Source organism: Pieris napi, chromosome 6 (genome assembly GCF_905475465.1).
Source record: "Pieris napi chromosome 6, ilPieNapi1.2, whole genome shotgun sequence".
Lineage (NCBI taxonomy): Eukaryota > Metazoa > Arthropoda > Insecta > Lepidoptera > Pieridae > Pieris > Pieris napi.
In genome coordinates this window covers 11,692,775-11,715,109 of record NC_062239.1, presented here as the reverse complement: position 1 = coordinate 11,715,109, position 22,335 = coordinate 11,692,775, and the positions used below count along the sequence as shown (strand labels likewise).

The following is a 22,335-nucleotide window of genomic DNA, read 5'->3' as shown; positions in this document are numbered from 1 at the left end:
CTGACAAGAGGAGGGGGGAATAAATTGCAGTAAATCTGCTTACGTAAAACTTGAACGGCCCCTTACTACAATATTTTCCTATTTAGCATATTTCATTCCACATGTTCTCCATGCAGACAGAATAATCCGAAATGTCATGTTGATGTTAGCTTCAATGCTGTTTTAATTTAGCTCGATTACCTTCCGCGTCGCGCATGCGCACTGAAAACAATGACAGCTGATTGTTATGTCAATAGTTTCAACAATTTTGAAAATGCCTTCTCAATTTAAGATAATGAGAAAGTTGGTTGACCTTCACCTAGCACTATGTAATGATATTTCTGTCCGTCCTTGTGACGTCACTGTCTCTACATTGTATCTGGGTTGCTTGTTGAAAGAATTACCCTATGTTTGGTAATTTAAATTCACAGGAAACTTAAAACTTATAGTGTTAATTTGACCATATATTTTAAATAGAGAAAATAGTTACAGCTATTGTTTAAAGTAAGGAAGTTATGAAAATTATTATTTCTAAATTGTCATCCTTAAAAGTAGGTTTATGTTAACTAACTAAACAATACAGCGTTTTATGATATGAAACTCTAAAATTTAAATGTTATCTGAAACAAATATATAATTTTATTGTACTAGTTGAAAGTAATATAGTTTAATAAAAATATCATGAACTACTTTCAATTTGAATTTTCAAGAATTTTCAAATTTAATCCAGTTTTCCGGCGAAATACGAGCTAATACATGGCAACACAGAACAGCTGCAGTACGCTTAGCTTTCAGTCGATATCGTGCGCGTCTAGTGTTACATCGTATTTTTAAAATGCCAAATATAATTAACGAAGTTAAATTAGACTTCAAGGATGTGTTGTTGAGACCTAAAAGAAGTACATTGAACAGTCGGAATGATGTAAGTATTGGCTGATACTGAAATAAATAATTTTATTTTAAATTTGGGTTTGTCTATGAAATATTCATGCCAATTCTACCTTTTTGTAATTCGTCGATGTGTATAGTAAGGAATTAATTGAATCTAAAACCCAGACTTAAACCTATATTCAGGTTAAACTTAGTTTAACAATAATCTGTTATGTAATGTTTAGATATAGACATAACATTTATTACTAACAAAACACACACACAAAATAACAATAATAAAAAAAATATAAAAAAGAAAGAAAGATAATAATTGTTTTTTACTTTTAGTTTAGTTAATTCACATTTAAAATTTTAATTTGTTTATAGTAATTTAAACACGCTCATTTACAGTAGATATTTAGATGCGTATATGAAATAAATAACTAATAAATATAGTATTTTTAATGATTTACAGCTTAGTGCTAATATTAGCCATGAATTTAAAATCTCATGGCTGTTAGATGTTTATGAAAAATCAGTCCAAAGTTTTAACTAAAGACCAAGATCATAGCGTAACAGGAAATAGTGCAACTTATATATTATATTCTAGAGTCGGCCTATATACATAATCCTAGATTATAAACCAAAATAACGGTATATAAGGCTCGATTTAAGGAAGTAGAACAATATCTATGGTATCTTCGGATTGGATCGATATTAAACTTTTAAGTAACCGTTGATTCTTTACTAATCCTTTCGAACTAATACGGCTTTAAGAAATTAGCGAAGAATGAGCGAGCCTTCATTGTGATATTGCACTCTGTTCTATAAAAAACTCTTTTGCAATTCAAGTGTCGTGAAAATATTATTTTAGTAGTCAAATGTCAATTGTCAATTGATAACCGCTTTTTTCTAGTTTGTATGTCTGCGGCTGATATCTTTGAAGACGTTTAATAGATATTAAATAAACCTCTCATTGCATCGTTTTAACATTTCTTCATAAAGTTTTAATCGCTGGTATATTTGTATGGAAGACAACCACCGGTTTCAGCGCAACCACCAAGGGCCTATTTCAGGGGAAATTTTCTAATATTTGACATAGACTAGAGAATTTATATATAAAAATATTTTAAAAAAATATTTTGGTTTGAATTGGCTCCATAAATACAGGACCGTTTGTAAAATTCTTTCACTATTAAAATCCTACAAACATAATATTCTATACAACATTTTCGAAATAGGAGTATGAAAACTTTGATATTGTATCTCAAGGTGTGAAAAATTGCCAACAACTATATCGTGTACGCCCCGGAAACTATTGCCAATAGAGCAAAGTGATGTACTACAGTTTTATAGAAGACGTCAATATCTACAAAGATACTATACGTCTGACTATTACATCTAATATATAAAATTCTCGTGTTGTAGTTTGTTTGTAGTTAAACTACTCCGAAACGGCTCGACCGATTCTCATGAAATTTTGTGTCCATATTGGGTATGTCTGAGAATCGGACAACATTTTTTCATCCCCCTAAATGTTAAGGGTAGTCCACGCCTAAAATTTTTTTTTTAATTTTACATAATTTAGAAAATTTTATTCTTTATTGTTTAATGATACAGCATTAAAAAATACATACGACCCCTAATTTTCACCCCTCTACGATCAACCCCTATTTTTTATTATAAATGATAAATATGGCAAAACGACGTTTGCCGGATCGGCTAGTCTAATATATAATATTCTCGTGTCACAATGTCAAATGGCTCGACCGATTCTTATGAAATTTTTATGCATATTCAGTAAGTCTGAGAATCGGACAATATCTATTTTTTTTATCCCCCTAAATGTTAAGGGTGGTCCCACCCCTAAATTTTTATTTTTTAGACAAAACTTTTTGTTTTTATTTTTTATGATACAGCATACAAAAATACATAAAACCCTTAATTTTCACCCCTCTACGATCAACCCCTATTTTTTATTATAGTAGATAGTTATTTTAATTGAACTAAAAAAATGTTTCCAAAAAATAATATACATGGCAAAACGACGTTTGCCGGGTCAGCTTAGTATTTAATAAAATTAATATCCAGCTGTGAGAGGCCGGGACTAAACTGAAAGACAGTTTTCACGACTAAATGTCATCTTTATAATTAAACAGCTTTATAATTAAATTGCTAGCTAACTATGACACTAATTATGAAGATTGAAGATGTTGCTATTTTCCAATAAAGAGGATGTGAGGAAATATTTGAAGGAGCGGGATAACGTACTTTTTAGAGTTTCAATTTATTTCTTTCTTCAAAATATTGAGTATTGTCGTTAAGGCCCTATCCCAGCACGAATTGCTGTGTCAGTGTCTCGCGGTGGACTGCGGGGCGCAGTGGAGAGCTGGAGCACTGAGGCACGCCGGCCCGTAATAACAATTAGTTATGTAAAACGTTTTTTTTTTCTGAAATGAATTACTCGGCTTGCGATAAAATATATCGTGTAAATTTCAAAATCATGTTCCTTATACATTTTCGTCATAAAATGAATTCAAAGTGTCAAAAATTGGCTATGTTTGGATTTTTTTTCTATCGAGCGAAGTTATTTAAATGATGAAATATGAAAAAAGATGTATGATTTTTGTCTGTGTCTCTACCTAATCTCTTATAAATGTGTGCCTTATATTGAATTCAGGCAAGCGGATAAAGATGTCGAAAATTTAGTGACTGAGATATCAAATACGTGACGATAAAGAAAACATATTAATTGTTTACACGAATATCAAGTATAAACATCAGTCATTCTAATTATGATACATAATTTTAATTAAAAAAAATTTTTTTAAATGTTGTAGCATTTTCTGGTCTGGGCCTCAGATTTCTGTATATGTTCTACGATGATTTGTGAATCTAAAAGGCGAGAACAGCCTCCTGCGCCTGACACATGCCGTCGACCGATCATTAAATGCGCACATAGAAAGTCCATTGGTGCACAGCCGGGGATAGAACATACGGCCTCAGGGATGGGAGGGTCGCATGCTGAAGCCACTAGGCCAACACTACTCACAGATAATATACATATAAATAAAAGATATATAAAATAGCCGTTATCTACGTTAAATAAATTTACGTCATTTTAGTTCTGAGCTAATAAAAATTCTGGTCTTATGTGATAAGATTCAAAACTTTGCGGAAACCAGCTTGCCTTAGACCCAAAAAGTCAACGGCGTGTGTCAGGCACAGGAGGCTGATCGCGTACTTGCCTATTAGATTGACAAATGATCATGAAACAGAAACAGAAATCTGAAGCCCTGACCTACAAAAAGTTGTTGCGCCACTTATTTTTTTATATATTATCTGTATACGTAAATGATAGTTTTAAATAAGCAAACATTTGTCGTGGTTATTTGGTTGAGGCAAAATGGTTGAGCAAGTACCGAGGTTCATCTATCAATAATTAAAATAATTTCATAAAACTGTTCTGCAAAATAAACTTTTTAGTACGCTAGACATTTTTAAATACATATAATAAATGTAAAGGTAAAGGTAGAGTTTATTCGTACAAAAAAAATACAAATCTTTCCTTTATTAGAGTAACAGTGCGTTTGTGACTCTTTGGTATAGACTATAGACAGTGGTTCTTTCGTGAAAACAGGGCGATCGCTTATTTTGTAAATTTTTTTACGAACCAAGTCTTTATATACAAATAGAATAATATATATTTATTGAAGTAAACCATTTAAATTTATATATTATATATATATTTATATATTATTAAAATACAATGCATTTTCTACAGTATATGCTACAAACTATTATAAAATATTAAGGCCCTATTGGGAAACGACATTACTAAAACGGCTGGCTCGAATTGGATGCAAATTGAGATAGATACCTGGAGATCCTTGGAGGAGGGCACCTCCGGAGGGGGTTCTTGCAAAATAATTAGGATATAATAATAGAAAAAAAAATTGTAATTTATTTTCTTAAAAAAGAAATATATGTAATAGGATAAAGTTTACTTTGTTCTTTTGGAAGAAATACAAATGCTTTTTTTATTTTATTTATTATTATATGGTGAACATAAATTTGCCAAAAAATATTCAATAAAAAAAATTATTGTATTGCCTGAACTCCTAGGTTGGTAAATTAAATAGTTGGTTTTAATAATAGATTTGATAGGGTGATTAATAGATCTATTAATGTTTAGAATTAAAATTCAATTAAAATATCGAACGAAGAAAAATTAACCTACAAGCAAGTAATGATAGTTGTTATATAAGTCGATAGTATCAGTCTTACGCGATAAATCCAAAAACTCAAAGGATTTTATACGATTTTTATCCAATAATTTGATAATAATATAACGTTGTTGAAGAGGAAATCTTAAATAAATAATTAAATTACTAACACACGAACACAATGAAATGTCTTAGTTTTATTGTAAAATTATTTACAACGGGAAACCATCTTTCTAAAACCAGGTATAATAGAACCCAAAAATTACTCAAATGGAATAAAAATTCCGACGAAAAACTTTTAGTACAGTTTTTCAATAAGCTAGATTTGCATAGGCTTTTGCCATTTTTGATTAATTCGAAATATTTTACAATACGTTTATATAATACTAGCTGCCCCGCGAACTTCGTTTCCCCCTTAATGCCTAGCCTACCTTTTTAGTACATACCAACATGGAACATTTTGCTGTGCTACCCCAGAGACTGTTCGGTTTTCCGGATTGAAAACTTTTTAGGTTATTCTGTGAATTTTTCTCTAAATAAACATCAGAGTTAAAGTCTTAAGATTTTAATTAACAAATACAAAATAGGCGTTGTTTGTATAGGGGATAAAATTAAGGGTATATGTTGCATCATAAAAAAATAAAAACAAAAAAATTTGTGTAAAAAATAAAAATACAAAATTAGTGGACCACCCTTAACATTTAGGGGTTTGAAAGATAGATATGTAGTAGCCGATTCTCAGACTTACTGAATATACATAAAAAAATTCATAAGAATCAGTCGAGCCGTTTGGGAGGAGTATGGGAACATTGTGACACGAGAATTTTATATTTATAAAATATTTCTAAGGCAATTCGTTTCGATGAGCTGCCCGACTCCATATGATTGCCGACCTTTTAAGAATTGATATGCTCTTTTCTTGAAGGAATAAATCGAATTGGTTCGGAAATACTTCACTGGGCAGCTGGTTCCGTAACTGCCTTAAAAACGCCCTGTTATGGAACGACGGACTTCGAGGTGATACGGATGGTATTACGTATTCTGCCTCGACGTCATTTCATTAAGGGTATATAACATCACACACGGTACACGAGTAAAAATAAAGGGCACAGCTAATGGTAGATAAGGATACTTAGAATTGATAACAAAATTACATCATCTGACATCACAATGCGATTGTGAAGTGGTGCGTCACGCGTTCTTTGTGTACATTTTTATAATACTCTTGATATAATACAAACATTTACACTGTCCTACGTAATAACAGGCTAATTATTATATCGGGTTCCGAATAATTAACGACTCGTAGCAATGGCGATTGATCAAAGTAACCTAAAAACATAAGTGCCAAATACATGATTTACTTATAATAAACTCATGACATGACAAAACAGATTGGTTGATTTATATGTGAATATCTTTATATATATAATTCTTCTGTGAGTGTGTATGTCACTGAACTTCTCTCAAACGACTGGACCGATTTTGATGAAATTTTTTGTGTGTGTTCAAGGGGATCTGGGAATGGTTTAGATTCACAAATCAGCCCGCCAGGTGGCGCTGCAGTCGGTACTTTCATACTTTGCTTTACTAATCGCTTGAAATATCATGCAGGACAACGTCTGTCGGGTCCACTAGTCTTTATATATATAATTCTTCTGTGAGTGTGTATGTCACTGAACTTCTCTCAAACGACTGGACCGATTTTGATGAAATCGACCGATTTTGTGTGTGTTCAAGGGGATCTGGGAATGGTTTAGATTCACAAATCAGCTCGCCAGATGGCGCTGCAGTCGGTACTTTCATACTTTGCTTTACTAATTGCTTGAAATATCATGCAGGACAACGTCTGTCGGGTCCACTAGTCTTTATATATATAATTCTTCTGTGAGTGTGTATGTCACTGAACTTCTCTCAAACGACTGGACCGATTTTGATGAAATCGACCGATTTTGTGTGTGTTCAAGGGGATCTGGGAATGGTTTAGATTCACAAATCAGCTCGCCAGATGGCGCTGCAGTCGGTACTTTCATACTTTGCTTTACTAATTTCTTGAAATATCATGCAGGACAACGTCTGTCGGGTCCACTAGTATTGAATAAAAATCAGTGATAAAGCGAGACACTGTCTAGGATCTCTTGATCCTCCCCATCCACCTCTGGACAGGTGGATACATATATAAATAGTTAGTGACTTAATTTAGCTTGGATATATGGAGTGAAAAGGTACTCATGTTAAGATTTTATAATTAACACCATTGAAATATTTACAGTATTGAATTAGGTACTTCTAGAAAAAGGAGGTCAAAATCTTAAAAGGCCAACAACGCGGTCGTTCTGGCAATAAGAGGGCCGTCGGTATCACTTAAAATTATGATATAAAAATAATCGATCAACTACGACCTCATATGGAATACTGCTCACATCTCTGGGCTGGTGCTCCCAAATAACAGCTTCTTCTTTTTGACCAAATTCAGCGAAGGGCTTGTCGAATTGTCAATCTCCAATGTTTTACTGATCGGTTTGATTCTCTCTCTCTCTACGCAGAGACATTGCGTCTCTTTGCGTTTTATATATAGGTACCTACTATAAAGTGTACTACGCTGATTGTTCTGATGAATTGTTTGGGTTGATCCCTCCTGCCTTCATGAATTGAAAATTTCATCAACATCACGTTGATGGCTGGAAGTCTTACACAGTCCGTTTCACAAGGCATTTTCTTTTGCAAACTAGTGAACTGTGGAATCGACACCCGGTGAGGTTCTTCCTGGAGAGAAACGACCTCCAACTATTCAAAATTTGAGTCCTCCCTCAGAGGCCGGCAACGCACCCACTAAAAATGGGTGTCTATGGGCTGCGATGACTACCCGTTTTGGGCGTCCCATAGGCTCGTTTGCCCCCCCTAATATATTAAAAAATCACCCAAATCAGCGTGCGTAAATGAGGAAATATTTTAATTCTAGGTCTGATGAACTGGTACCAATAAATGGCCACTGGATTAATAATTATAATTAATAAAATAATTGAAATTCAAACATTTATTCACAAAAATACATACACTATACGTACTTATAACACTAAGCCAATACAATATAATATCGGAAAAAAGAGATATAATATAATACATAATATACACGATTTAAAAATTAATGTTCTGTGACTGGCATTGCGGTGTTATCATTTATATGCAGAAGGGAGTGCTCGACAGTTATATTTACCCCCGCATTGTTTTCCGTTACCGTAGCAAAAGTATTGATTTCAATATTATTTAGTAATTTGCTATGTGTGCCCGTAGAAACCTGGATGTTTTATTTCATTCGATGCCTGGCCTCTATGATAGAGTGAAATGTTACGGATATAATTATTATGAATTGACAAATCAAATTAATAAAGTAATTTTATATAATCTAACATAACAAAAATGTATATTTATTTCATACAGGAATGTTGCTGAAGTATCAATCTTGCATCGTATATCGAAGCTTTTTATTTTATTTTTTATTTCGTAATCCTATTATATTCTTTCGTAATATTATATATAACCATTAAACTAAACATATAGCGAAAGATGTAATACCTTATTTATACAAAAAGGTTTAAACATTTTCGAAAGGAAAAATTAATACAATTGATTAAATTCGTAATTCGGCTGTGTTGTGTGATATGAGTGAAGTGAGGGTATATGTCTGGTGTGCTCATGCAGGTGATTTAGCGCTATGGATATTCTTAATACTCCTTTTAACTTATTCTGCGATAGCTTAAAGAACTCGAGGCTTAAATAGTGGTCGTTGTATTTCCGGGCTGCGCCATACAAAACTGAGTTGGTTGTTCTTAGGAATTATTATTTTTTAATTATTTTACATCGTTAACTCATCAGCACAAACGACGACCATTAAAGTTTAATTTTTCTTAAAGAATATAAGAAGAATATATTGTCACTGTCATATTTTTGAATATAGATATTTTGAAACACCTTCGTGAAGATGAGTTTTACTGTAAAATCACTTAATTATTTTGATCCGTTTCACAATTTGACGGTTTCACTTCGTAGTCCAGTCAGTCAAGACAATTAATTCATTATAATTCCAAAAGTTTTCAAATTTTGATGTAAGGTCGGGAGTGGTATTAAAACAAACTATAAAATTTTGCAACCTGCTCTGCGGTCCGGAACATTGTTAAAAATAAGTTTTGGTCGTGAAAAAAATTCCAAAAGTTCTGCAAACTTGGGGAAGTTTTCAATATAATATTTCATATCACGTATAAAATTTACGGAACATTTTTTGTTATTAAAAATTAATGTTTTTCTTTATTAAACTGAAGGAAAACGTTCCAAAAGTTCTGCAAATTTGACAGATATATCAAAAATAAAATAAATAACAAAAAATGTTCCGTACACTTAGGTTGGTTGCAAATTTTATACGTGATATGAAATATTATATCGAAAACTTCCCCAAGTTTGCAGAACTTTTGGAATTTTGTTCACGACCATACAGCAAAAATTAATTTAATTGCAATTTTAACAATGTTCCGGACTGCGGACAAGGTTGCAAAATGAGATTTATTGTCGTCCCAATGTACCATTCACTTGACCGAAGTTTGAAAACTTTTGGAATTATTATCAAATTTTCAATTTCGAATGTCTATAATGACTGGTCTATCGATAGATTCCATCTAACGGTGTTTACAATTTTACGTCGACATACATTTTCGTCATAAAATGAATTCAAAGTATCAAAAATTGGTTATGTTTGGATTTTTTTTTCTATCGAGCGAAGCTATTGAAATCGTGTATCGATCTTTCAAAATGGATACATATACTACTTAACTCCACCATATATATTTTCCATTCGCCCTACTTCAAGAAACGATGACGAAAAATGGCAAGAAACAATGTACTTTTTTGGAGTATGGCAACCAGATGGGTCCTTAAGTAAAGATTGCCTGTGAAGAAATCTCTCATGTGAATAATCCTCTTAGTGTCGCTTTAAACAATTTCTGAATTTATAACTGTTTATATACTCTATAATGTTTAAATATTTTATCGTACGTTTAATGAAGGGATAAGACAAAAACAAGGTTATTAACTATGTATTTGGCACATACAATGTGTCCAATGTCTACTCTCTAGTATCACGACCGTCAAATTGTCTATCAAAAATAGAGGTACGGGATCTGGCGATTCTCCAATCATTTTATAAAAAGGTTTTATGCAAATTTAAAACAAATAGTAATCATTTTGATCTAATTGGCTACGGTACGTTTGCGAAACGGATTTATCAGTTAATAAAGTCCATAAAAATAATTGAAGAATATATAAACGTTGAATAAAAGTTTAAATTGAAAATAACAAAAAAAAAATTAATGCCCTTTGAAGATTTACTGATATAGTTAAGAAATATGTAGGTTTTGTACCTTTGAGTTCTTTTTAATTGCGCTCGAATACAGAATATGTATGATTATTTAATCGCGGTTGTGTTACCATGCTTTATTAATTATTAAAGTACATTATACATAATGCATTTCTGTATATGATCCAAGCTAAGTATTCTAAAATACTTTACAAATATGGTGTACATAAATTTTACAAAATACAATAAATATTACACTTCCAATGTTAGATTGTACTAGTAATTATTTGTTTAACAATGCGGATTAATTATCTTTAATGCCGATACATTTAAGCACGTTTCTATTTCAAACTTCTTTTAGTGTATCTGTGTGCTCTTTTTTGGCCTTTGCCGGGATTTGCTTTGTTTTTTTTTATTAGCGGGATTTGGAGGAGGCCAATGCAACCCAAGGCATCAAATTCTTCTCTGCGATGTGCCACTCTCTGCCATATACCATCAGCTGTTTCTTTAATTTGGTCTATCCTCTTTTTCGTTTGCTTGGGCACCAGTTTAGTATTTTTTTCTCCACTTTTCTGTTTCTCTTGCCATGTGCCCCGCCCATTTCCACTAGTTTATTTATTTTTACTGTAACATCTGTTAACATAGTTGTTTTGTCTAGCTGAATTCATTAGAAGTCTATTTGCACTCTTTTCTATTTAAAACATCGTTAATTTTAAATTAACAATATTTTTCTTTCATTTGATTCTATTTATAACTAGCGGGCCCGCCATAATTTGTTCTTTATAGATAAGAAATCATTTAATTTTTTAAATCATTTATGAATCCACTTGAACACAGAAAAAACCTCATCACGTTTTTATGACCAGTCGTTTAGGTTTTTTTTAGTCGTTTGGTTAGGAGTTTAATTACAATTACGATTTATTTAAAGATATTCTATTTGAGTATAAATTTAAAGCGCAAATTCTGTTTAACAGAATGTACTTACTATATCGAGTACTACAGAGAACAGTATATACTATATAATGAGGAACCGAAATAATGGCACAATATTTGTCATACACAAATATACATTATTAACAATATTCTTAGCCTGCATAGTAATAATATTAATTAAAAATGGCAGACCTTTAATGCTGGCATTTCCTCGCTGTATTGTGATACTTATTCGAAGAGCGAGGAAAGCACCAGCCTTGCGATTCTGTAACTCACTCACTCACACAGCGGTTTTCGCATCGGCGGTCGCTGATAAACAATAAACTACAAGCTCCCACCTTTTTCAGAATGCCAAATCATAAAATGACTGCTTCACGACTGATTTGAGAGCGACTGCCGATGCGAAAGCCGCTGTGTGAGTTCGAAAATTAAGTTACAGAATCGCAAGGCTGGGGTCACAATAATTTGTAATAATTAGTTTTACATTTAAAAACATCGTAGTTTTTTAGGAAACACAACAAAAATGTTTATAATTTTGCTAAAAACGAATTATAATTTTTCAGGTAGATCTATTCCGGGAGATAACATTCCGTAACTCCGGTCAGACGTACCGTGGTGTACCTGTGATGGCCAGCAACATGGACACCGTGGGGACATTTGAAATGGCACAGGAGTTGTCCAAGGTATCTTTTTTTATAAACATGAAACATGGCATACTATAAACAGAAATTAAGGTAAAAAAATGTTATGAAATTGGATGCAACGGGCAGGAGGCTCAAGTGGTGAATGGTAATGGTGGTGGATGGTAAGTGATACCGCCGCCCATGGACACTCACATTGCCAGAAGGGTCGCAAGTGCGTTGCCGGTTTCAGAATTGGTACATTCTCTTCTTGAAGGATTCCTCGAATTGGTTAGGAAATACTTGAGTGGGCAGCTGGTTATTATTACAGTAAAAAAGCATTTACGAAAGGGTTAATTTTAATTTAAGTTATTTAAGGGCTTTTGATTAGTTTCGGGAATCGTAGGCATTCTTAATAGGCTAGAAGGCTGTCTCGTACACATGATCCTGTATGACAATGTAATAAATTCCAAACCGAACATCAGCCTTCATGGGAATTAACCATTACATTGTTATGATAGTATTACAAGCAGGAAATGTAAAATAAACATTAGGCTCTTTGTTTAATAAACATACAAGTAGTAGTTCTAATAAATAGTATCCGATGTTCGCGAAATCGCGCAAACAATAGTTTTATCGAAATCGCATGGCGGATAGGGAAGTAGTAATTTGTTGTGGGCAATACTAGGTTAATTGGATTAAATGAAGTTGATACTGTTTAATTTCTTATGTCTTAAGTATTAATGAACATGAAGTATGTATGTTTATATGTGCCCTTAGTTACGATTAGCCGTATAGTAGTACTGGAAACCTATAAAGAAGCCACTATTAAGTACCGAAGAAACATAAAAGAAACTAAAAGTATCAAAACCAGTCAACTCTACCACGCGCTTTAAAATCAAAGATTGAGTTTCATTTACACCTTCTTCCTTTATTTTACGAACATTAAAAACAATTCCCGCTTGAGATCGAAGTGTCTTTTTCAATATTTTTAAATAAACAAGAAAATAATCACAAAATCTCAGCAGCGGTTGTCAGATCTTGTACTTTGATAAATCGGGTGACAATTGACATTGCCATATGAAAATCTATTTTTTTTATTTTTGTGTTATGCTATGAGATTACGGTATAGCTATATATATATATATCCTTTATGATATATATTAAGCCGAGTATCAGTTCGGTTTAGGCCCAAAAATGTCGACATGTGTATAGTTACACATTATAAATAATTGAAACTGATGTAGAAATCAGAACTCCCGTTTGGAAAAATCCGTTTTTAACACATATCACCACTAAATTTGTTTCTTTTTTTTTAGCATGGACTATTCACATGCATACACAAATACTACAGCCTGGAGCAGTGGAAAAAATTCGCACAAGATAACCCCAAATGTTTAGAACAAATGGGTAAGTGTTTTAGAATTTATTTCTATTTTAGTTAATTAAAACTAAACGATATCCTTTGGTAATTTCGGCCATATATAGTAAAGATCTTGATGCAGTCCTAAATACGGCGAAACGGTTTGCCTTAGCTTGCTTAAACAGGCTACATAACCATGTGAATACTGAGGCAATCCAATTGATACAACAGAAACAAGACGCCTATAGAAAGAACTAAACCTTTTGAGTTGATAGACCTATATTGTAGTGAATATAATTTCAAGTGCGGTATCTCGGACACACGAAGTGTCAAAACATAATAGAACACTAATGGCCGCTTTCTATCTTCTATAATCTAAAATTATTTCCAATCCAGATTTTCGCAAATGAGATTGATAAATGTCAAAACTCGATCTGTCGACTTCAAAGTTTACAAACTGAATATCGATCCATTATTGAAGAGTATTTTATGATGTGTATTGTGGATTGAATTATCAATCTCATCAATGAAATTGGATTGGGTATAGAAAGCGGTCGTTAGACCATTACCTTAGTTTAAGCTATTCACTGGTATTGTAGAAAGTCAAGTCAAAATAATATTCTTTTATATACTTTTTATATGTAATTCATGTAAAGGCGTACTCTCTTTTGTAAACTTTGTTCTAGAAAATAAAATGCTACGTCCTGATATTCTTGAATTATCTCTAAGTTAACAGTGATGGAGGCTCTATTTATTAATTTTGTGTTTTGTTTTTTCATTGTATTAATGATATTACTGCCCAATCTTTACTGATTGGGTCTTGGTTTGAAGTCATCTATGCCTACAGTACTAACAATTTAAACAATACAAATAAAATAACTTTTCTCGTAACGCTCCCATAAAAAGCATTTGTGACCATTATAATGATTTATTTTCTCAATTTGACATTATTAATACTACAAAAATTATATACAAAATAATTTATTAATTAAATGAACTTATTAATTTCTTAATCACATGAACACATACGTACGCATAGCTACACAAATATTATAATTTACTAGGGTAGGCCTTTTATGGTAGTTCTTGGTTTACATACATTTGGTTAAGTAATTTTTATAAAAGCTGTTGGCTGCCGTAATAAATAAATAAATAGAAATAAAACCTAGCCCCAGTTTAAATGCCAGTAGACTTACTTACGTACTTCTGAATTTTTTTAAATTCTTCATATAAACGTTTTATTTATTTCTTAAAGCTGCAAGTTCTGGCACAGCAGAAGCGGACTTCGATCGCCTATCCGAGATTTTAAATAACGTCCCAGAATTAAAATTCGTCTGCTTGGATGTGGCGAATGGTTATTCACAGCACTTCGTAGAATATGTCCGACGGGTGCGGGCTGGCTTCCCAAAACACACAATCATAGTAAGTACATATAGTACTATGTCGAGGCTGATCACGGGCCTGGTAAGATGAATGAGAAGGAATACAAGAACAGTGTTGCCTTAAGGGACTGAATAGTGTAAGAGTTTTTGATTATAACAGGGGGCAAAAGAGCAGGAGGCTCATCTGATGTTAAGTGATACTGCTGCGCCGCCTATAAACTCAAACTCAAACTCAAACTCAAAATATCTTTATTCAAGTAGGTAACTAAGTACACTTTTGAATAGTCAAGTTAAATTAATCGTAAATTTACATTTACTACCAGTTCGCAAGTCAAGGGCGTAGAGCGGGTAAGAAGAACTGGCAAGAAACTTTCCGCCACTCTTTTTAATCGCCAAGTATTGTCATACAAATTGTTTGAACTGGAGCAATTCAATCCCAAGGATTAGGATCATTTAAGTAGTCCTCAAATTTATAAAAAGCTTTGTTGATTAATTTTCGTTTAACGAGGACTTTGAATTTATTTAGTGATAATTCTCTAATTGCGCTTGGGAGTTTGTTGTAAAAACGAATACAATTTCCATATAAGGAGTGATTTATCTTTTGGAGCCTGGTTGGTCGTACACTCAAATTAGTTCTATTTCGCGTATTATACTGGTGAAAGTCACCATTTGTTTTAAAATCGTTTATATTTTTTTGGACATACAACAAGGCTTCAAGAATATATTGACCAGATAGTGTCATAATATTTAATTCCTTAAACTTATTCCGTACCGACTCCCTCGGAGAAACACAACAAATACCCCGAACAGCCCGCTTCTGCAGCACAAATATGGATTGAACCTCTGCAGCAGCACCCCACAATAAAATGCCGTACGACATAACGCTATGAAAGTAGCTATGATACACAATTTTAGCCGTGTCCTCATCAGTAAACTGTCGGATTTTCTTTACTGCATATGCTGCAGAGCTCAGCCTATTCGAAAGAGTCTCTATGTGTGGGCCCCATTGGAGTTTACTATCTATTGTTATGCCTAGAAAAACAGTTTTGTCAACAAAGTTTAGTTCACTGTCCTTAATTTTCAGGTTACCAATATCTCGCTTTACGCTAGTAGTTGTAAATCTAATACATTTTGTTTTATTCTCATTAAGCAATAAGTTATTTACATTAAACCAGTTAACTATACGAGAGATAGAATTGTTTACATCGTCCAATAATACGTTATTCCTATTCACTTTAAATAGAAGTGAAGTGTCATCAGCAAACAATACCATCTCATGAACTTCGTTGACAAAGAATGGGAGGTCATTTATGTAAATCAGAAATAAGAAAGGCCCGAGAATCGATCCTTGGGGGACGCCCATTGATACCTGCGAACCCGGAGAGGTGACTCCATTGACATGAACTCTTTGGATCCTTCCCTTTAAATATGAATTCATCAGGCTGGAAGCTTTGCCATCAACGCCATAGTGTTGAAGCTTTCCAACGAGTATATCAGGATGAACACAGTCAAAGGCCTTTGACAGGTCACAAAAGACGCCGACTCCATCATATGATTCTTCCCAGGCGTTAAATATGTCCGAAATCAACTTCACACCGGCATCGATTGTGGAGCGACCCTTAGTGAAACCATACTGTTTATTATGTAAGAGTTTATTTTTATTAAAATGTAAAGAAAGCTGGTCTAGCATTATCTTTTCAAAAACTTTGCTCAACGCAGGGAGCACGGAAACAGGTCTGAAGTTTGACGGATCAGACTCACTACCTGCCTTGAACAACGGTGTAATCTTACTTAATTTCATTTCGTCCGGAAAGACTCCACAATCGATACAGCTGTTAAAAATTATAGACAATTCAGAGCTTATTACATTAATAACGGAATTTAAAATGACTGTTGACATACCCCATATATCTTTACTTTTTTTTAAATTAATAAGCTTAAAAGTTTTAACGATATCATTACAAGTTATATGTTTAAACTGAAATTTAATATTACATTCAGGTACACATTTTTCTAGCAATGAGATCGCAGCAGCAGGTGAAGAATCTAGGGACTTGGTCGTATTTAGTGGTACATTTGTAAAGAACTCTTCAAAAGAAGAAGCTACCTCTGGGTCAGATTTTATTAACTTCCCTTTAACTTTTAACATATAATCAGTTCGTTTGTCAGACGTTTTACCTGATTCTTCATTTATTATTTTCCAGGTAGCTTTTACTTTATCCATGCTATTTTTTATTTTTGAACTTAAATATTGAGACTTTGCAGTTTTGCAATCTTTTTTGAAATTATTTGAATACAACCTAACATATTCCCTAAATTCCACACTAGTGTTATATAGTCACTTACATTGCCAGAAGGCTCACAAGTGCGCTGCCTGCCTTTTATTAATAGGATTTTTTATCTATAATAGTGGTCTGACTAGCAGAAGGCTCATCTGATGTTAAGTGATACCGCCACCCATGGACTCTCTCAATGCCAGAGGGCTATAGAATGCGTTTCCGGCCTTTAAAATAAATGTTAATTTATGAAGTCTATATATTATAAATAGTATATACAAATTGTATTGTATTTAATATGTATACTTGCAACGACGTGTTAATAAATAAATACTATATTACATTTTATTATCTTGATATATTTAACGAAATTTAAGTTCTACAATCTTTATTCTTTAATTAAATTTAAAAAAAAAAATTAGTTTTAATTAAATATTATAAATGTTTAATTTATTTTTTTTATAACAGGCTGGCAATGTAGTAACTGGAGAAATGGTTGAAGAACTCATTCTATCTGGAGCTGATATTATAAAGGTAATATTTAAGGTTTATTTAGAATGTTTTTCTTTATTACTTGTAATTGTTTCTCAATGTTAAATGAATATAATGTATATTTTTAATAACATGTTCGACTACAGACCATATTGTTACGAATAATTTTTAATTATTTATTTAAGTTCTAGTTTATATGATTACTATACTTGCTATACATACAGTTAATCGTTAATTAAAAACTATCTTTTTTTAAAATATATTTTCTAGCTAATTGACTATGTTGACGTCGGATGTATTAAACAACTTAAGTAAATGGTATTGGTAACCCAGGTTATTAAGCAATACTACTTATTTCTTTTAACAACTTTTTGTATAACATTGACAGCAAATACTAGAAAGAAGCCTCTTAACCTATTGCTGAACATTATTTCTCTATAGTTCGTCTCTGTTAGTTTTATTACCATAGCTTGTACAGTGTTATACCTATCGTATCCATACATTGGACAGTCGCTCAAGACATGTAACACCGTCACACACACTTCAACTGTATTGCTACAAGGACAGGAAGTACTTTGTCTAACCCTGAACCTGTAAAGAAACGCCCAGAATCTACCGTAACCTGTCAACATCTCGCCGGGACAACATTTGGAAGAAATAACTAGTTATTCAATAACTATAACAAACTACTTTTTGTATTAATTAGTTTATATCAATCACAAATGTTGTAACTGTTGGAATCTTTGGAAAGCAAGCGATTTTTCGAAACAGAAAAATGTAATTTTGGTTTTCCATTAAAATTTTGCAATATTAGTATCATATGGGATACATCGGGCTATCATGTGCATATGTGTGAGCACACGCATTGTGCATTTATTGCATTCATCTATCTACTCGGGGAATATTATATCTCCCGCGTCGGCTAATCTTAATCAATAGTTGCCGTGGCGTAAGCGATAGTTAGTCTGGGGAACTTTTGCATAATGCATAAATTAAAACTTTCCTTATTTCTCTCCATTAAATTTTTGTCAAATATTACAGGTCGGAATAGGCCCAGGGTCAGTATGCACTACACGAATTAAGACGGGTGTGGGATACCCGCAGCTGTCAGCCGTCATTGAATGCGCCGACGCAGCACATGGACTAAAGGGTCATATCATTTCGGTAAGGAATTTTAGAGTTCAATATTTATTTATCAATTTTACTGAAAGTAATAAAAATCTTGAGGAATATATCCTTTTTCTAAATTTCGTACAATGTTATAAATAAATCGTTTTATTCCAACGAGAATGTAAGTGCGTGCTCCTATTTCACCACACCTCCTGCTGATAGAGGAACAATCTTTGTTTTCAATTTATTTTATTATTATTTGTTACTTAAGATGTCATGTGGAACATGGTGTAATGGTTGTAGCTCCTTACAAACGTTGTGTAAAACAAAAAACTTGCCGATTAATGCCCTTTATTTGAGAACTGGCAGTAAATGTAAAATTAGAAGCATTTAATATGTATTACTTTTTTGACGTTCATAAGTGTACATTGCCTATATGAATAAATGATTTTGACTTTTGACTTTCGTTTATTTGCAAAGAAATTGGTACATTCCACTGGCTATATAAAAAGGCATGCAAATGTCATATTAATAAGAACAGTTAAGTTATATATAACTGTTGTCAAAACTTATGGTCTAAATACTCTCCCTGTAAAGGCCTTGCCTTTAATTTTTTTTATGTTGCCATGTGAAATAATTAAATTTATAGGATGGTGGTTGCACCTGCCCCGGCGATGTTGCGAAGGCATTCGGCAACTTTTTTTTTTTTCAAATGTTGCCATGTCAAATAATAAAATTTATAGGATGGTGGTTGCACCTGCCCCGGCGATGTTGCGAAGGCATTCGGCAACTTTTTTTTTTTTCAAATGTTGCCATGTCAAATAATAAAATTTATAGGATGGTGGTTGCACCTGCCCCGGCGATGTTGCGAAGGCATTCGGCGCTGGTGCAGACTTTGTCATGGCCGGTGGGATGTTCGCCGGTCACGATCAATGTGGGGGCGATGTAGTCACAAAGCCAGACGGAAAGAAAGTCAAGTTGTTCTATGGGATGTCTTCTTCCACAGCCATGTTGAAACATTCTGGTGGCGTTGCTGAGTATCGTTCTTCGGAAGGTTAGTACTAGAATGTTCTATGTACTTGATAAGGAATCACCACTACTTCCTTCAACCTTCAGCCTGAAAGGACAGGGCTGAAAAGTTCGTAGGCATTTTTATAAACAAACAAAAGTTCCTTCACTCAAAATAATATATCTCACAAACATAGTACGACAATTGTCAAATTTATACACGTGTCTTTTGAAGGTTATTTTTGTTTATTTTTTATAAATTTATTTGTTTAAAATAAGTCTTTAAGCTGTACTTACTAAAATGAATGTTTAAAGAACTTTATATCTCATTACAAAAACTGTATTTTTATTTCCATGAGAAACTTAATATATAGAACGAAATACACTCCGCCATCAGCCGTCCCAATTTTAGCCTACTAGGCTCATTCTGATATGTATCTTTAATGCCCTTTTGAATTGGTTAAACGCGCTAATATTACGAATTTTATACGGTAATTGATTAAATAATTGCACACCCTCATATAATCCCTCATATGATCTGTGTTATCTAAAAGGAATAAATTATTAATACGTATTAATAACGCAGAGGAGGCAACATTGTCATCATTAAGTCTTTTCTGGGAGTTTGATATGAACAAAATTGGATTTACAGGTAAAACAGTAGAAGTGGAATACAGAGGAGATGTAGCGGTAACCGTAAAAGACATTTTAGGTGGTCTAAGATCGACGTGTACTTATGTGGGAGCGGCGAAATTAAGAGAACTGCCCCGACGAGCCACCTTCATCAGATGCTGCAGACAAGTGAACGACACTTTCTCGTAATTCTATTAGAATAAATTAGATAAAATATGATTATATCCGAAGTATTACCACAGCCTGTACAGTTATGTACCTATAGTTTGCGATAAGCTGTGGTTTATAAATGAAGTAGTTTAATTATGTCACTTAAAAAACAAATGAAATAAAAAAATTGATAAATGCGGTGAAGTGTATTTTAAATGTGTAATATTTTGACGATTTTGACTTTTGTTTTTCATTCTCACTACTGCGGTGGTCGAGAGAGTCGAGACTAAAACAAAGTACTATTTTTGACATCAATCAATCAATTCGCGTTCGACTCCGAATCTTACTCGAAATGTCGAGTTTATATATTTATTTATTTACACTTTGCTGCATTATAATATAAAAATTTAACATAATTACATGTAAAGGAAAGGCATATTATATAATGTAAAAACGTACTTTTTTAAAATTATCTTGCTTCTCTAATATGTATTAATCGGATATAATAGTATTTTATTACCAATTAATTAATATTTCGAGCTTTGCTGTATGTCCATGTAGCACTGCTAATAATAAGTAGTTAAAAAATGTTTCGATATCGATAAAAAGATTATATGTATGGGCCATAAAACGTAACAGCAGGTCTACTTTACATTGGTCCAATTTACTCACAGAATAATTCGCTGGTATTGGTACTCTTTAACAAAGTGCACTACGAACGAAACTATCTTACCTAGGAGTTATAGAAATTATTTCTACAAGTTAGCTACGCGTATAACTGAATGAATGAGTTTCCCTGCTGATTTTTTTGGGTAGGTTTTGTTTAATTTATAGTAAAAAAAGCTAATGAATAACGGACCATCTGGTCTCGTAGTACCTTTATTTGTGTACTAGCCCAAATACAAACCATGCTTATGACAGGAAGTTAGAAGGTATACAAGAAACAGTACCTTGATTTTTTTGCGTGTCAGGGCCTAGAGATTCAACCAAGTTTTTGATGTAACAATAGATTTTCGTCTGGAAAACTTGAACAGCGCCGCGTGGACGAAACTGGAACTAATTGAAAGTCCGAATGTGCACCGTTCTTTGGTATTCAATAAACGATATCGAGTTTTGAGTTCTAACTCTCCTATTAACAATGTTGATATATGTGCTTTTGTCTGGACTCTATGTTATTGTATGGCCTTAATATTGTATTCAATAGACATTTGTTAAACTACCTCTGGTAATAGGACTTAATTCTTAAAATATATTTTTGATATTATTTTACAATCAGTTATTAAGTACAAAAATAGCACAAACTTTTTTTCGCTTTATTTTTAAGTTATGTAGATGTTACTGTTGTTGACATATTTGTAACATGATCAATTAAAGGAAGGAATTTAATAATTTTTTATTTGTAACCCAATTTAGAATTAAGGAGGTTTAAATAGGCATGCATCTCTATGCAATCCAATAGGCGACATCACACCTAATTTCAGGTGGGAACATACACAATAAAAAAATAAAATTTAAAACTTTAAAAAATAAAAGATTGTTGTTATATACCTATAAAATATATACATTATTGTTCTTCATCCTATAAAAAAATCAGTGGTGCCACAACCTTTTTAGGTCTGTGCCTCAGATTTCTGTATCTGTTTCATGATATTTTTGTCACTAATAGGCAAGTAGGTGATCAGCCAGACTGACACACGCCGTCAACGTCTAATGCAAGCCGGTTTCCTCGATGAAATTACAGAAAAACCTAAAAAGTTTTCATTCCGGAAAACCGAACAGTCTCTGGGATAGCATAGCAAAATGTTGGTATGTACTAAAAAGGTAAGCTAAGTAAAATCAAATTAAGGAGAAACGAAGTTCGCGGGGGCAGCTAGTATTCATTCTATTAAAAAAGAAGAAAGGTAGAAGGCTCACTTGATGTGAAGTTTCTTAGAGAAATCATTGTT

General features: G+C 33.0%; 1 protein-coding gene across 1 annotated transcript; it reads left to right on the top strand.

The window, feature by feature from the left end:
* Positions 1 to 749: 749 nt before the first annotated feature.
* On the top strand, positions 750 to 21,215 carry LOC125050560 (GMP reductase 2-like). Its single transcript, XM_047650484.1, has 8 exons — positions 750 to 901; positions 11,919 to 12,038; positions 13,295 to 13,385; positions 14,594 to 14,760; positions 17,465 to 17,530; positions 18,530 to 18,652; positions 19,436 to 19,652; positions 20,259 to 21,215. Exons 1-8 carry the CDS (start codon positions 815 to 817, stop codon positions 20,426 to 20,428), a joined length of 1,041 nt encoding a protein of 346 aa, XP_047506440.1. The 5' UTR covers positions 750 to 814; the 3' UTR covers positions 20,429 to 21,215.
* The last annotated feature ends 1,120 nt before the right edge of the window (positions 21,216 to 22,335 follow it).